The 18153-nt window shown below is 39.3% G+C and overlaps 1 protein-coding gene across 28 annotated transcripts in view; it reads right to left on the bottom strand.

Annotated features, from left to right (window-relative positions):
• LOC138764018 (sorbin and SH3 domain-containing protein 2-like) overlaps window positions 1–18153 on the bottom strand; it is a 555886-nt gene that overhangs the window by 115236 nt on the left and 422497 nt on the right. For 25 of the 28 annotated variants that reach the window (XM_069939294.1, XM_069939455.1, XM_069939471.1 and 22 more), the window contains 3 exons: window positions 11732–11798; window positions 8264–8311; window positions 1861–2047 (listed from right to left, as the gene is read on the bottom strand). In XM_069939294.1, the coding sequence (XP_069795395.1) occupies window positions 1861–2047; window positions 8264–8311; window positions 11732–11798 (302 nt within the window). Of the gene's footprint in view, window positions 1–1860; window positions 2048–8263; window positions 8312–11731; window positions 11799–14920; window positions 15082–18153 lie in introns of those variants that run through there. The other 3 variants (XM_069939415.1, XM_069939426.1, XM_069939311.1) reach the window with 3 other exon arrangements.

The raw sequence follows: 18153 nt of genomic DNA, 5'->3' as shown, positions 1-18153 counted from the left end.
TCCCCCCCGCCCCCCCACATACACCATGGCTGGTGTTCAGGTGTTAAGTTTATCGGGATAATTCTATTATTGTTAGTTTGTTAATCAATTTTGTATTAAACTTAACTCATCCGTTTATGTTTCTCTCAAATGCTGCTTGGGAGTGTAACACATAAACACATCTTTTGTCATTTCCGCAAGCTCCAACATAATCCCACCATGTCACATCTCCCCTCTCCCCTCTATTCTGCTTTCTTCAGGGAACATTCTATTCTTGGTCCGCTCACCACTCCTCACCCACCTATCCATCCCTGCACTTTTTCTTGCAGCTGCTGTATAAATGACACCTGTTCCTTCATCTCCTCCCTCATCACCATCCAAACACCTGGTCACCATAACTGAAACACTCTGTCCACAAAAGCCACCTTGAGTTTCAGATTGCATGTAATTCTAACTCTCCTTCTCACCTCCACAGTGACTTGACTCTTTGACCTTTTCCACTACTGTACTATGAACAAGCAAAACAAATTGGAACAATGCATCATATTTTGCTTGGGTGCCTTACAACAACCCAGTGGTATGATCCTAGAGTTGCCCTATTCAAGGTAAATCACCCTCCCATTGATCTCCTTCCACATATACTCAATGGTCCACCTCATTTTCTTCTCCCTTTCTCACCATCTTCCCTCTTCTTTTTCATTTGGTTCCACTGCCCATCATCCCTTCCTATCTGGTTCCATCCATCATCCTTTGTCTCACCCAAGTATTTCTATTTAATGGACATCTTTCCACTTCCTTCTCAGTCTTTATGCATAGTCTTGGTCTGAAATATTGACATGTACCCCGCAAGATGCTTCTTGACCCATGCAGTTCTTCCAGCTTTCTGATTTTTCAGAGACTAGGAGAGATTAACACCTTTTTATTTGAATAACTTTCAAGGGAGAGGTCCCTAGGAATATGGTATTAATGCAATGTTATTAATCCCTCACAGGTCATGTAGAGCAGAATAAGAGTTATTACAACTTTAGTGTAGTGCCAAGACAGGAGAGCACCAGTAAGATATTTTTACATGGAGGCAAAAAAGATGACAATGGTTTTAGTTACTCTTCTTCAAGGGTTGGGTAATAGATTAAATTGGAAATCCCATCTCCACCCACTATGTTCCTGTCAGCTTCTGTACGGGAAGAAATGCCCTCTGCCATCAATAATGTCATTGGAAAGCTAAAAGAGCAAACGCAGGTCAAATCTGAGGCAATAATTTGTTCAGGCAGTCCTTCCAGAAAAGGAAAAAAGGTAAAATTTTAATAACGTGCTCTCTGTAAGCTAGGAAGAGCAGGAGTGTTCACATAACTCATTCCATCCTTGCACTTCCTATCTCCAATCAGCTTAAAATGTCAGCAGTCCCTTCTTACTCAATTAGAAATATGCTCTCCCACTCCTTCAGGTCCCTGCATTATCCATTCACCAGCTGGCAACATAAAAATGCCCCCCAGTTTCCTCATTCCTGACAGCTGGGGGTTTTGCATCCTTCTCCTTCGTGGTTTCCACTATCCGAATGATCAGCTGACTAGTTGCCAGTCCAAATTCTAGGAAGATGCGTTGAAAGGAGCTCATGCTTCCACCCAGGGAGGTAGAAAACAAAGAAAAGCTGAGAGTAAATGTTAACATCCATCATGAAGCTATATTCCACTCACCACTCCACTGAATTAACTCATCATAGTGTTCAAGATAAATTTAAATGGTATTTGATCCAGGTAAATGACATTGGAAAACCATTGCAGCAAATAACAAAAGTATCAATTAACTTTTAATGACCCCTTGCATAATTTATCCATCATTCCTCAAATAATTCAAACTGCACGACAGCTCTTTAATACTTACTTTACTGGGAGACCTGCCTCCCGCAATCTTGATTGTGAAGGTGGAGGGACAGGTGGTGGTGGTGGTAAAGGAGCAGTCTCCTTGTAGAATTCAACACCATTATCTGAGACGCTTTTTGTTAAAGGTCGGTAAGTATGTGTCTTGGGAGGTGGATGTGCTTGAACAGAGGTAAATGAGCTGTAATGGTCTGGCGCAAAACAAAGAGTTAAATTTCATCTTCACCAGACAGTACAGGTACATCCAGAATTAGTTTTGTAAATACTCTACAAATATGGAAACCAAAACAAAATCACACTTTTATTTTGATAAAACAGAAAAGATGTTGGTCCATAAATTTCTGGTTGCTTTCTCATCTGAATTCTCCAAAGGAGAATAAGCTAAAGTCTTATAGTTAGGCTGCATTCTAGTTCTGAGTAAGTTACTGTGGAAGAGAAGTATGATCTTACAGTAATGTAATAACCAATGGGTAAAAATTAGCTCTTTGTTAAACACAATGAACATACAACGCAATAGACTTTGCACATTCAACTCTACCTCTAAAATTCTGCTCCACAACTTCGTATAACACAAAATTAATACCCAGCGCATATCTTTCGTGTAAGGATTATTTGATTTCCTTAAAATTGCATCACTGCTCCATGATCAGCATTTCTATGAGTGCATCAGGTCATTTTTAAAATGAATTCAGATTTCAGATTTATTGTCAGAGTACATACATGATATCACATACCACCCTGAGATTCTTTTTCCTGCAGCCAAGGCAGAATTAGCACGTATTTAAAATGCGATTAAAAAAAACTACATAGTGTATACGTGTAAACAAATAAAAAAACTGAAAACAGATAATGTAAACAAACTGACTGGGCAATACAGAGAGAATTAAAAAAATCAAAATCATTACAGTGCACAAGAGTCAAATGATCCCTGATTGAATATATTGAAAAAAAATCTGATGGTGGATGGGTAGCAGCTGCCTTGACCTGGTGGTGTGAGTCATGTGGCTCCTATATCTTTTTCCTGTTAGTAGTAGTGAGAACAGAGCATGTGCTGGGTCGTGTGGATCCTTGATGATTGCTACTGCTCTCTGATGGCAGCATTCTCTAAAGATGTTCTTGACAGTGGGGACGGTTTTGCCTGTGATATCCTGGGTTGCGTCCACTGCATTTTGGAGGGCTTTACACTCGGGTATTGGTGCTGGTCAGTACACTTTCCACCACATATCTGTAGAAATTTGCCAAGGTTTCTAGCGTCATACTAAACTTCTGAAAACTCCTGAGGAAGTAGAGGTACTGACGTGCTTTCTTCACGATGTCATTAGTGTGTTGGGTCTTGGAAAGATCTTCCACATTAGTAACTCACAAGAACTTATATTTGCTCACCCTTTCCACCTCTGATCCCCCAATGATCACTGGATCGTACTCCTCTAGTTTTCCCTTCCTGAACTCAACAATCAGCTACTTAATTTTAATGACATTGAGTGCAAGGTTATTGTTCGTGCACCATTTTGCAGAAGTTTTCAGTCTCCTTCCTGCATGCTAACTCATCACCTTCCTTTATACAACTCACTACTGTGGAATCTTTGGCAAATTTGTAGATGGTGTTATTGTCATACCGAGCCACACAGTCATAGGTGTAAAATGAATAAAGCAGGGGGCTAAGAATGCAGCCCTGTGGTGCTCCGGTACTGATGGAGATTGTGGAGATGTTCTTGCCAATCCTCACTGATTATGGTCTGGAGGTGAGGAAATGCATGATCCAAATACATGGTGGGGTGTTAAGTCCCAGGTCTTAGAATTTGCTCATCAGTTTTGAGGGGACAACGGTGTTAAATGCCGAACTGTAGTTGATAAAGAGCATCCTGATGAAAGCATCTTTATTGTCCAGGTGTTCTAGGGCTTAGTGTAGAACCAGTGAGATGTCAGCCACTATTTCATATTGGTACACAGACACACTGAAACACATCCATGTCACCACTCAGACAAGAGCTGATCTGCTTCAACACTAGCCTTTTGAAACACTTCATCACTGTTGATGTACCGTTAAGTGCTAGTGGTCATTAGTCATTAAGGCAGGTTATATACTCCTCTTGGGGACCAATATGATTGACACCTGTTTCAAACAGGTGGGTACCACATCTTGCTGGAGTGAAATATTGAAGATATCAGTGAATATATTGGTATGTTGGTCAGCACAGATTTTTAACTCTTGGACAGGTACTACGTCCGGGCCAGATGCTTTCCTCAGATTCACTCTCCTGAAGGCAGCATGCATGTCATCCTCAGATATGGACAGGATGGGATCATCAGGGGACATGGGGATGCAGAGTGGTGGCACTTTGCTGTTACTGTCATCATATCTGGCATAGAAGGCATTAAGTTCCTCTGGGAGCAAAGCTTTGCTGTCTGCTACTTCACTGGATTTGGTTTTGAGGCAGGTTATGGCATTTAAGCCCTCCACCCGTGTCAGGTATATTTGTTGTTTCCATTTTCATCCAGAATTTCCACTTCACCCAGGGGATAGCTTTGAGGAGGACATACCTGCTCCTTCTGTATTGATCTGGATCTTTGAACTTAAATGTCTGTGATCTGGCTCTAAGCAGGTTTCAGATTTCATTGTTCATCCAGGGATTTTAGTTGGGGAAAACCCTGAATGATTTGATGCACTCATCCACAGCTGTTTTGATAAAGTCTGTGACACCCCTGGTGTAATCAATCACATTCTCAGCTGAGTCCTTGAACCCTACCCAATCTGCTGACTCGAGAAAATCCTGTAACCATTCTTCAACCTCCTGTGATCACCTTCTAACTGTCCTGACCTCTGGAGTCTCTCTTCTTAGGCTCTGTCGGTGTATAGTCTCCTTTGCCCAATTTATATTCAATCTCAATATTAACTATTTTCACATTGGATAATGGGGATAAAAAATATCAAATACATTGGCTTCAAAGACATTTTTTCCTTTATTTGCCCGTTCTCCACTATTTAAAATTTGTAAACAAACAATTCACGTAATTAAAGTGCACATTTTGCTTTGACCATGTTGAAATTACAGCACTCTTTATACATAGTCCCCTCAGTACAGGGCACCATAATATCTGGAATATTGCAATGGTATGTATATTAGTCATGTTTATTATTTTGTTGCATATTCCTTGCATGCAATGACTGCTTGAAGTCTGTGATTCATAGACATCACCAGGTGCTGAGTATCTTCTCTGGTGATGCTCTGCCAGGCCTCCACTGCAGCCATCTTCTGCTCCTGCTTGTTTCAGGGGCGTGTCTCCTGATGTTTTCTCTTCAGCATATGGAAGGCATGCTCAATTGGATTTAGATCAGGTGACTGACTTGACCATTCAAGAATTTTTTACAGTTTTTTAGCTTTGAAAAACTCCTTTATTGGTTTAGCAGTATGTTTGGGATTGTTGTCTTGCTGTACAATGAAGCGTCGTCCAATGAGTTTGGAGGCATTTGTTCAAACTTGAGCAGATACAATGCTTCTATACACCTCAGAATTAATTTTGATACTTCCATCAGCAGTTATATCATCTCTGAAGATAAGTGTGTCAGTACCCATGGAAGCTGTACATTCCCAGGCCATAACACCACGTTTCACAAATTAGGTGGTATGCTTTGGATCTTGGGCAGTTCTTTTATGCCTCCACACTTTGCTCTTGTCAACATTCTGATACAGATTAATCTTGATCTCATCTGTCCACAAGAACTTTTTCCAGCATTTTGCTGGCTATTTTAAATACTTCTTCGTATATGTAATCTGGCCATCCTGTTTCTGTGGCTAACTGGTGATTTGCATCTTGCAGTGTAGCCTCTGCATTTCTGTTCACAAAGTCTTCTGAGGACAGTAGTCGGCGACACGTCCATACCTGTACCCCCCCCCCCCCCCCCCGAAGAGGATTTCTGATCTGTTGGTAATATATTTGGGGATTTTTCTTCATTATGATGAGAACTCCTGTCATCAGCACTGGAGGTCTTCCTTAGTCTACCAGTTCCTTTGTGATTACTGAGCTCACCAGTACGCCCTTTCTTCTTAATTTTGTACCATACAATTGATTTTGATAATCTTAAGATTTGGGTGATGTCTCTTACTGTTTGAGAATGGCTTCTTTCATTGGCACAACTCTGGTCCTCAAGTTGAAAAATGGAACTACTGACTCCGAAGGTGATCAAAAAGCCTCACAGCATGCTTAGCTCTCTTATATCTGCAACAATGTAGCAATTAAACATACCTGAGTATCACAAATACATGTGAAGCCAAATGTCCCAAACATTATGGTGCCCTGAAAGAAGGGGAATATGTATAAAGAGTGCTGTTAATTTCGACATGGTCAACCCAAAATTTATAAAATCTGGAACATGCACTTTAATTGCATGTGAATTGTTTGTCATATTTAAAATCTGTGGAGTGCAGGAGAAAATAAAAGAAAAATGTGACTATGTCCAAAACATTATGAAGGCCATTATATTAGTTTAAAATGCATGAGTGATGTGCTCCATCAGTATTATCTATCCTAAACTGTAATGTGTTGGTCCTGTTAAATATGTGATAATATATTCAGCCACAAAGAAAAAGAGTGACCATATTTGGATGAAGTGGATAAGGATCAATCTGGCTACTGCTCTGTGATGCTGGAAAGTACATAATATATTAAGAAAAATTGTACTTGACCATCTTCCTACTGTCAGATGGAAAAGGAAATTTTGCTTGTGATGGTTAGATGAAGAGCAGGTACTTCAACACAGGACAGCTACTAATCTCTGTGGATCCTTATCCAGTCACAAGATAACAAAGGGAAAAAAAAGAATTTCACAGAAGTAAAAAGAGAGCAAAATGCTATTTTCAGTACCACTCTGCACTGTGTTTTTATTTGTTATATTGTTGGGAAATATTACAAATTCTTATCTCCAGCACAGAAATTCAGATTAGTCCTTAATTTTAAAACATCACAGCTGCTGTGACATCAAATTTCAGTGACAATTGCCCGGTGCGTTGCTTGCCCACATCCACGCAAGGATCAACTAGGACTGTTCAAATGTACTTCACATAATTGCCTCCTGGATGTTATAAAGAGATACTCATCCCATCCACCTGCACTAGATTCAAAAGTGGTTGCGGTGGGGAAAGGACCAGTGTGCAAAGTCAGAGCTTTCTGATCTCAATGGATTACCAATTAGAGTGTAGAGCATGAAATGACAATTCAAAATGAAGGACAATTCATACAATGAGCAGGCTAGAGAATGCTGAAAAATCTTGTTCTTTTGAAATAGCTTCTCCTGCTCTGATGAATAATGGAGTGTAATACTTGAAGAAAAGTTGTTGGTGTGTTGGGCAAGCCCCCCCCCCCCCCCCCCAGCTGAAACAATTCCTCTAATTCTCCCCCATTTCTTCTAAGCAAGTTTATGCTACGCTCTGGTAAAGGAAGCTTTTATGTTTGTCATATTCAGCATGATGTATTACTGCATAACTGGAATCCTCATTGAGACATTACATCCTTCTATGTACTAATCTAGTTTTAGCATTAATTGGGAATGTTGCTGTAGTCCCTGTAAAAAGCACACGCAGTCAATTTCACCATACCCAAATAGAACTTTTACAGCAACAATTTGTGACTCAACACTGAAATGATAACCATAAAAGTCAATATTATTCTTGGCCCCAGGGTGACAGTTGTGAGACAGATCATTCTGATTCCAGGACTCATCCTGTAGCACATAATTTCTATTGACAGCAATAATTTGACATTGTTGTGGCAGGAGCAAATTTCTATTTTAAAATCCAATTACAAACATTTACAGAATGTCTTTTTTTATATCTGCACACAATTTTGTTGTTAACGTTCTTTTCAGTAAGATGGCTCATTTGGTGATGGAAAAACATAGACCACACACACAAAAAAAATGATGGGGGGGGAATAAAAAACATTCACTTCACAGAAAGAACTAATGAACTTCCATAACTAGTTTTTTTAAAAATTCTGGTTAACAGATTATTCATACAAGTTGAAATAAAACTCTATTTTTAATTTCTGTTTGTCATTAAGTCAATTTTAACTTTTAATACTGAAGCCAAGAGTTAGTAAGACTGACACTAGAACAGCAATTAGTAGTGAGCAATGTCATTGATGCTGAGGAAATGGTAGAGAGAACCAAGTCCAGTAGATTATGGTGTTGGTCTTGATTACATTCAGTGCTCTGCTGGACTTCATGTACCATAAAAGGTATGTTTTGTGCATCATCGATGAAGTGCAGGTAAGCAGTGAGAATCCCTGTATCAAGAGAGTGTTAGTCATGCCACATTTATATATTTGTTTGAATAGGACCATATGGTCCAAATGGAACAGCAGATTGAGAGTTTGATTTGAGACCTAAAAGCATAACATAAAGTTCTTACCAGGATAAACATATGCATGTGTGGCATTGAATGCATCTGTATCATCATCTGTTAAAAAAAAAGGAATGCTGAGTGTGATTTAGTTCTAGCCATCAGCATTGAAGGAACTGGACCAACAGTTTTACTTTCATTCCAATGAAACTGGGCTTGAATTGTACATTTCCTGCCCCTTCCTTAAGCTGCCTCACTTGTGGATTGTGGATGCTAAACAAGTGCTTGTATGATACTGTCCGACTAATTCATTGCATTATCATAAAAATAAATCCATCCTTTCTGAATTTACATATTACCTCCTCTTGAGACATGCTTGTGAATCAATGCTTACAATTTATTTACTAATAGTATCATTTAGTGACCAACAGCCCATCTGTCATCAATAGCAGGGAAAATGCTAGAGTCTGTAATGAACCCGACTTAGAAAATAACAATGGGGCAGGACTTTCATGTGGCGTCACAGAATCAAAGACATGCAGCATGGCAACAGGCTCTCAATATACTGCACTGGCTTCAGGGGCAGCACAGACCAAGTTCACAGATGGTTTCCAGAAATCTATAACTTTATAAGGAGAGATTGAGTAGCCTAGGACTAGACTCATTAGAATCCAGAAGGGATTCATCCCATAAGCCATTACAGGAAGTTCCATTGGTAGGTGAGACTGGTACGAGGTGGTATAGCCTTAAGGTTCAGGGTAGTAGATTCAAGACAGAAATTATGAGGAACTGCTTCTCCCAGAAATCTATTGAATTGTCTGTTCAAGGAAGCAGTTGAGGCAGCCTCATTAAATGTACTTAAGACACAGATAGATACTGGTAGATTTTTGAATAGTGTGGGAAATGAAAGATTAGAGGCAATAGCCAGGTAAGTGGAGTTGAGTCCACAGTCAGATGAGCCATGGTCTTATTGAATGGCAAAGCAAGTGGTCTACTCCACCTCCCATTTCTTATGTTCTTACAATGAGTTCACTGTATCTGCACTGAATATTAAGAACCCACCTACATTGATCCTATTTTTGTCTCCACATTCCCATCAATTTTCCCACCGACTCTCCTAGCACCCAATTATACTTGGGATAATTTATAGGGGTCAATTAACCTATCAACCAGCAGGTGTTTAGCATTCGAAAAGAAACCCAAATTGTGATGAAGAACTACATTCTCCACATCCAAGTTTAGGATTGAACCCAATGACTGGGGGTGTGAGGCAGCAGTGCTAATCACTGCACCACTGTGCTGTTTGAATTTATGAAAGCATTCATATGCCAACATATTTAATCTGACATTAGCAGAATAAATATGAGGAAACAATAGATGTGAGCTACATGTACTTTTGGAAGACTATAGATAAGGTGCCTCACACAGGTGATTGAACAAAATTTCAAACTGCAGTATTTGGAATAATATACACACACGTAGACTGTATCATGATTAACATATGTAACAAATGGATCATATACAGGTATGATGAAGAGGTCTTAAGCAGATTGGGACCACTTCCTTTAGAGATTAGAATGAGAAGTGATCTTATTGAAATATTCAAATTCTAATCAGACATGACATGACACATGTAGAGTAATTAATTGCTTTCCTTGGCTGTGTTTAGAAATAGAGGTCATCATCTAAAAATAAGAACTGAGTTAACAAAAAAAAGTTCAGATCATTGGAACTCTATACCCAAAAGTGCTGTGGAAGTTTAGTTGCTGAGTATTTTTATGACTCATTCCAATGGGCTTTTAGATACCAAGGAAACAAAGGAATTTGGAATTAGTGCAGGGATGTGATACTAAGGTCAGCTGTAATCTTACTGAATGGTAGAGCTGGCTCCTGGGGCAAAATGGCCTTTGCTTTCTTCTATTTCACATTCTTGAATTATTGCTTTACAAAAAATTAAGACATAATTTCTCATGGTTCAATCAAACATAGAATACAGCACACTATAACCTTTTATGAACATGAAAAGGAAGGCAGTATTTGAAACAGACAGGTGGAGACTGCATGGTAACACTACTGTCTCCTGAAGCAGAGAGATGGACTGAAGATCTATAATAAGGAACTTTTTTGGGTCAAAGCCTTTTTTACATTCAACACATGACCCAACCAATCATCCCATAAGCCATTACAGGAAGCACAGAGAACAGGACTCAAGAAGGTTCATTTTTTGTCAAGACTACCTTTTTGATGGCTGCAGATATGTGCCTGAATAATTGTTCCATGTGATTATAAAGTTTGAGAATTAGCTGAGAGGGATATCTTCTTAGAACTCAATCAAGTTCTAAAATGGGCTTGTGCAAAATCTTTGAAGGAAAGCGTAATGACTGCTCAGTTCATTTGCAGAAGGCAACAGACAGCTCAAAGGGGCATCTCTTTACCAAAAAGCTTGATTGACAAATTGGTACCAAGCTTGCTTGGTACCCAGTATTGTATTTTTATAACATGATGAGCACTGACTGGATTTCATCAGTTAGTATGAGGAAACTCTCATAGCACATATTCTTACATTTGAATACTTGAAAGCAGCAAAATATGGTCTATAAATTTTCCAATTTTGGACAAAATAAAGTAATCCCATGGATACCAACTACGCACATTCATTTTGACAAAATGAAAATGCTAACTGCAGGAATGCCTCAGTGAGTTTGCCTTGAAACTCATTAATATGAAATACTAAAAATGGACTTGTCATTAAAAAACAATGCTTTATATCAGATTTTTATTCTACTGTTGACTGATCATTTAAATTTGGCAATAAAATTTAGAAAAGATTGGAGCAATTTTAATTTATCATCAGGCCAATTCATACATTGGAAATGTGTAAAGGGCCAATTTTCGTCAATACATCATTATTAACTCAGACCTGCTTCCTCTTCTCCAGTTGGTGCCAGCATGTGTTCAAGCATGTCACCTCCATACTACTCTCAGATCTAGCCATTTAATTTCCATCTTTGGTAAAGTTGATATCACCCAACAATGGATATTCCATTCTGGTTTAAATTTGGTTTGTTCTTCATTCCTGCCCCACTGATCTACACTGTCTCCTGATTCTTCCAAAACTGTACATCCTTCTGCTTAAATCCCTTCTTTGTCTCTATCCATTTCTCCAACCTTCTCGCATCAACAACCTCCATCTCTCCAAAATTTGTCACTGTTCTAACTGGGCCTCATGCAGATGTCCATCCTTCCAATCAGATGCAGGAAGTTTGCTTTAGAATTCTCTCCCTGCACCTTTTTCTCCCTAAAGTCTCCACAAGCAAGTTTCTAGTCACCCAACCTTATTTCTATTTCCTGAGCTCGGTTTCCGTTTCTAACTTACATGTTGTAAAACAGCTCGAGGCATCTATTGAAAGTGGGAGGGGGGTTAATGTACAAATGCAAATGGTTGTTAAGTAATGTGCCATAGAACCAAGAGCTCGACAGTCCACCAATTACTTTAGAGAAGCAGATGAATTAAGTCAACTTCAACTTTGAACATACCTGGCTTGTGCACCATATGTATTTGCTTGAACATAGTCTTGTACCAGTCCTTGGGTCGATCAACTGTCTAGATTACAAATGCAACCTTCAATCAGTCACCAAACAACAAATAATACACCCATTATCACGTTACTCTTCTTGCAAAATTTAGTGGACATACTGCTTTCCCACAAAAGTGCAAGGTAAGAATTTATTTTTCCAATTTTCAAATCATAAAATGGCTGCTTTGAATCTATCAAGATGTCAATGACCACTGCATATTGTACTTGCCTAAACTCAGTCAGTGGACAGACTGTGATAATGCACCGTGTCTCTGGTCACCCAGGAGGTATTTCCCATTGTAAGCAGCTTTGTTGAAGTGTGTCCAGGTTGAAAAAATATGAAAGTAATGATGAATTAATTACAACTCCCATCCAGCAAAGATTCAAGTGATGAGACTGGTGCAATTTTAGAAAAGCAGTTCTAATTTCTAAGCTCTCCATTTTTGACAGCTGATATCTCAGTCCAGTACAAGGTAACTTCAACAACCCTGGGCAAAGTGATGCCATTAACTCATCAGCTATTGTTGTTGCGAATAAAACGGCACCTCTTGTGGTGGAACCACTGTTAATACTGTTTGTATGTGTATGGCTGGTTCATCCCTCATTGATTGTACCTGTGGCTCCTCCCCCTTTGATTCCCCTAATGAAGGTGGCCACGCCACAACCCTTCCCCCCAGAACAAGCTCGGGTCTCACGTCAGACACACGAGATGTGCCTTCTGTTTATGGTAATAAAACCCTTTCAGTCAGGTAACTTCTAGTCTTTGTAGTCATTTATCGTGCATCTCCTCTATGTGTTAGATGACTCCATAACCATACTGTTAAGTATTCTATGATCAAATAGCCAACAGGAACATATGTTGAAGCTCAAAAATGATTTGTTAGTTCAGAAAAGTATGAAACTTAACAAATATAAATTTTGTTTAGTTGAGAAGGGATTTGATAGAGGTGTTTAAGATAATGAGAGGGATAGATTTGATGTGGAAAGGCTTTTCCCATTGAGAGTAGGAGAGATGGATACAAGAGGTTGAGAGTTGATGGACAAAGGTTTAGGAGTAACATGAGGGGGAACTTCTTTACTCAGAGAGTGGTTACTGTGTGCAATGGGCTTCTGGGAAAGGTGGTGGAGGCAGAGTCAATTTTGTCATTTAAGAAAGAGTTGGATAAGTATATGGATGGGAGGGAGATGGAGGGATATGGGCAGGGTGCTGGTAGGTGGGATTAGAGGAGGGTACTTGGATCAGTGAAGACTAGAGGGCCAAATTGGCCTGTTTCTGTGCTGTAATTGTTATATGTCATATATGTTATGGCACAGTTAGCGAGGGGTTAGCACATTATTACATGCCAGAAACCCTTGTTCAAGTCTCGCACTGTCTGTAAGGAATTTGTATGTTCTCCCAGTGTCTGTGTGGGTTTCCTCTGGGTGCTCCGGTTTGCTCCCAGCCTTCAAAATATACAAGGGCTGTAGGTTGATTGTTCTCATGGACCAGAAGGGCCTGTTGCTGTGCTGAACGATTACATTTTAAAAACTGGAAAAAAAAAGCTATGCTGCTCAGTTAAAAACAAAGAAAATAAAGGACCTGAATGAAATAAGATCTCAGGCTATTGTTTCCTTCAAACAATTCAGAATTTAAAAAAAAATTTACTGCTAACATTCAGTTCATCCTGCTTCAACAAATGCTATTACTTATTATTATTTACTCTGTAAATAAGAGAAGGAACCAGATTGTTCTGGTGTTTGGGTAATTATAGAATTACATGGACAGAAATATCCAGTTTGTAGTAAGTTTCATTTTCAAAACTGGACTTTTGTTTGTATTTAGTTGATTATTTTTTTCCAACTTCATATTTGCTCATTGACCAGCAGAATCATTAAAATCTTGAAGATCCTTTAACCTTGCCAGCTGCAGTGAATACGGTGAAGTTCTCAGATTTCTCTTTGGATTTTTCACCCTTCAACCCTTGAAAATCATTGCATTATATAACTATGTTAAAACTGATTCCCACAGTTATTAAATACAATTCAAATGTTTATGTTATCTCCTTCTATATTGCTGCATATTAGATGAGTAGTTCAACGTCTGACTCACTGCTTACATCCTGTACTGAAACCATATTTATCTAATTCCACATTTGTAAGACATACCTTACTAACCCAAACCATCCTGAACTGCAATTCAATTGAGTGATGTGGATGGGCACTGCCTATTAACTTCCCTCTGGAAAAACCTGGATAGATAGCAAGGCCTTGTCCTCAGGCTTGATTCCACTCTACACCATTGTGAAATCAACTCACTGGGATGAATTTCAGATAAAAAGCTGTATTTACATTTCAAATCTTTATCGTTTTCATAAATGGCCAATCTGAATAGGAAATGTTAAGACACACTAATGATGGTGGGCATGAGTTAACCATCAATTAGAAAGAGGGTGAACTCTGGGTGAACTGCATGCCTTAATCCAGACACAGCTGTTCAACTCAGAATTAGGTAATACTATGTTAAATACAGGGACACTGTTTCACACATTCAAACAGTGGATCAAACTAACAGTAGTTGTCAAAGTGGGAGTGTGGTAATGGAAAAAAATGTGTGGCTGAGTGATGAAGATTTTCTTAGATTGTTGGCCTTAAAAATAATTTCACAGCCCAATTCCTGGTGAACATGGCCATGGACATATAATTGTGATTTACTATTAATGGCAAACACCGATACTGGATGCTAGGATGAAACACTTCTACGCTCCAACATCAGGACCTCTTATCTTCATGACTACACACTGATGTCTGTAGTATTAATTCAAGGGTAGGAATCAGAAATTTATTCAGAGCCTCAGTGGAAATTTTATTCTCAACACAGTTAACTGCCTGTAAGAGTTAACCCTCCCTCAATCAATTCTCAGCTTTTTTTCTCCTGCCTCCTTGCCATGCCCACCTATGGCTTCTTGCCTGTGCCCACCTATGGCTTTTTGCCTGTGCCCACCTATGGCTTCTTGCCTGTGCTGCTCTCTTTGCATGATGGACTAATTTAATTTATTATAAATAAAATTACAAATTAAAACACCTTTACACTACTCGTCAAACAGGAAAACCTGTAGGTACTGCGATCATAGTAAATACACAAAAATACTGGAGGAACTCAACAGGTCACCATTCGAGGTCCCAAACAATCCTTGCAAGTGAGGAAACACTTCACTTGTGAATCTGAAGGGGTTATCTACTGCATCCATTGCTCCCATTGTGGCCTCCTGTACATCAGTGAGGTTGGATGCAGACTGGGAGATCATGTCATTGGGCACCTTCACTCTTTCTGCAGGAAATTGACCTGTATCCAACACAGGCTTTTTATCTGAGCTGATGACATCACTGATGATGTCACTTGCTGTCCATGTGACAGAAGCAGTGATGTATATAATTGCATGCCCAGCATGCATGCCTGGAGGTGTCAGTCTTGCACTAGACTCTACAGTGTGTACATCAACTTGATACTGTGCACAGTGATTCTACAATGTGTACACCAGCATCTATAATAGCTCAGTATAGAATACCTCGCTACAGGGCAATGACTAACTGCATAAAATATTTCAGTTTTAATGTGAATGGATTAAATGGATCGGTGAAGAGGAAGAGAGTCTTGGCACATATAAGAAAATTGGGAGTGGATATTGCTTTCCTTCAGAAAACATTTAATAGAACGTGAATACCAAAAACTGAAGAAAGGATGGGTGGGCCAAGTAATAGCATCCTCCTTTAATTTTAAGGCAAGGAGGTGTCAATTTTGATAGGGAAATTGTTCCAGTGAGGGTGAAGAGTGTGGTCATGGACATAGCAGGTAAGTTTGTGACGGTGCACCATCAGATAAACTCAGACCTGGACCCTACTGAACATACATGCTCATAATTTGAATGAAGTTTATACAAGATACCTTCTTGAAATTGGTGGAAGGAAGAGAAAACATCCTGTTTGGGGGGATGGGGAATTTTAATTTCTGTCTGGACCCGGACTTGGATAAGTCATTAAAAAGTGTAACTAAACTTATGATGGCTAAAACTACCCTGACCTTTATGAAAAAGCTGAACTTAATAGATGCATGGAAGCAGCATCATCTAAGGGAGAGGGACTATGCCTTCTATTTGAGACAGCATGTCTTCTACACCAGGATAGATTTATTCTAGGCGTCAGCCCAAATAGAGGGTAGGATCATGGGAAACTGAGTACACGGTGAGACTTTTGTCAGACCATTATCCCTTGACATTGACAATTACAATGCCAGATAGCGCCTTAAATCTATTGCTGTTGAAGAAGCCAGAGTTTTTTGTAGCTTTATCAGAACACAGATGGACATGTTCTGTAAGACCAACTGTAACTCGACTGTGGACAAATTCCTTCTTTGGGACACTCTTAAGGCATACTTGAGAGGTCAAATAATTAGATATGCAAAAGCAGTTAAAAGAGAATATTTAAGTGATGTAGAGGAATTGGAATACGAGATTGCTGAGTTAGAAAAAAAGTTTTTCAAAACTTGGGCTCAGAAGAAAAATATCAGGCTTTGACAAACAAAAAAGTTAAATATAATACACTCCAAATATATATGATGGAGAGGGCTATACTAAGATCGAGGCAGAAATATTATGAGCTAGGGGAACGAACCCCGTCAGCTGAGGGCAGTGCAGGTCTCAAGAATGATAAATGCGGTCCAGACAGGGTATGATAGGATTTCATGTAAGCTGAAGGAGATAAATTAAGCTTTCAGACAATTTTATGAAAAATTGTATAAATCAGAATCATTGGGGAAACCTGAGAAAATAAATGAATTCCTGTCAAAATTGGAGTTACCAAATTTGGGTCAGGAAGATCAGGAGGGATTAAATGCTCCCTTCACAGAACAAGAAATAGGAAAAGCATTGAGTCTGTTACAAGCTGGCAGGTCTCTGGGGGAAAATGGGTTTCTCCTGAGTTTTATAGGGAATTTAAAGATTTCCTGATGCTCATCTTTATGGAGATGGTTGATCAGGCGGTTGAACCCCACACTCTCCTAGAATCTTTTTCAACAGCAATTATTACAGTGATTCCTAAAAAAGATAGGGAGCCATTGTAATCGTCCTCTTATAAATCTATTTCAATGCTGAATATGGACTAAAAGATACTTGCTAAGGCCCTGGCAAATAGATTGGTGAAGCATTTGCTGAAGCTAACAAATGTAGACCAAGTGGGCTTCATGCAAAAGAGACAGGCTGTGGATAACATAAACAGACTGCTTCATACATCTGGCACAGTTAAGGAATGACCTAAGAGTAGCTGTGGCACCGGATGCTGAGAAGGAGTTTGATAGGTTAGAGTGGAACTTCCTGCTTAAGGTACCAGGGAAACTGGGGCTAGGGCCAACTTTTATAATTGGATCAGGGCGCTGTACCACGTGTCCAATGGGCAAATATCTCTAGCCTTCCCACTATCGAGATCTAGTAGAAAGGGGTGTCCATTGTCTCCGGCTCTATTCATTTTGACTATAGAACCGTTGGCTGAAGCCATACAACAGGATCCACCCATCAAAGGGTCAGAGTGGGTTGAGAAGAACACAAAGTCAACCTATTTGCTGATAATGTGCTGATATATCTTACAGACCCAGCAAGTTTCACTCTATTCTGGAAGATTATGGGAAAGTCTCCGAGTACAAGATTAATTGGTACAAGAGTGAAATCATGCCACTTACAAAAGAGGATTATCGTCAATTTAAAGAAAACAGTCAATTGAAGTGGCCACAAAAGGGATCAAGTACCTGGGAGTCAAGGTGGACTAATAATCAGAAAAATTTATATAAACTAAATTATACACCCTTGCTCAAAAAAACTGAGGAGGACCTAAGACCCTGCCCATCATGTTGGCGGTCAAGGTCAAATATGTTAAAATGAATGTGTTGTCGAGTCTTCAGTACCTCTTCCAGTCTTTGCCGATGACATTGCCCCAGAAATTCTTTCAGAATATTAATTCTCAGGTAAGTAGATTCATTTGGCCAGGGTCTCCATGCAGAAATTAACTTGAGATTACAGTTGGGTGGATTGAGATTACCAGACTTTAAGAAATATTATTGGGCAGCTTAGTTGAGGTATATCGCTTCACTCTTTAAGTGAGGAGGTACACCATCCTGGGCACAAATTTGACTGCACACATTAGGTGAGAAGATAGTAGGAAACTTTATTTACAAATGGGACTCTAAATTGTTATCTGGTGACAAAGACACCCCCTTATTATAACATACACTTTATATATGGAACAAGATTAATCAATGCATTGGACTTAAAGTGGGGTTGTCTCCAAAAACACATCTGACTCAATAGATAGCAAGATCCTGGACACCTGGTGCCAAAAAAGGATCAGGTGTATCAG

This window comes from Narcine bancroftii, chromosome 1 (genome assembly GCF_036971445.1).
Source record: "Narcine bancroftii isolate sNarBan1 chromosome 1, sNarBan1.hap1, whole genome shotgun sequence".
In the NCBI taxonomy this organism is placed as follows: domain Eukaryota; kingdom Metazoa; phylum Chordata; class Chondrichthyes; order Torpediniformes; family Narcinidae; genus Narcine; species Narcine bancroftii.
The sequence above is the reverse complement of the archived record's forward strand: the minus strand, read 5'-3'. Positions and strand labels throughout refer to the sequence as shown.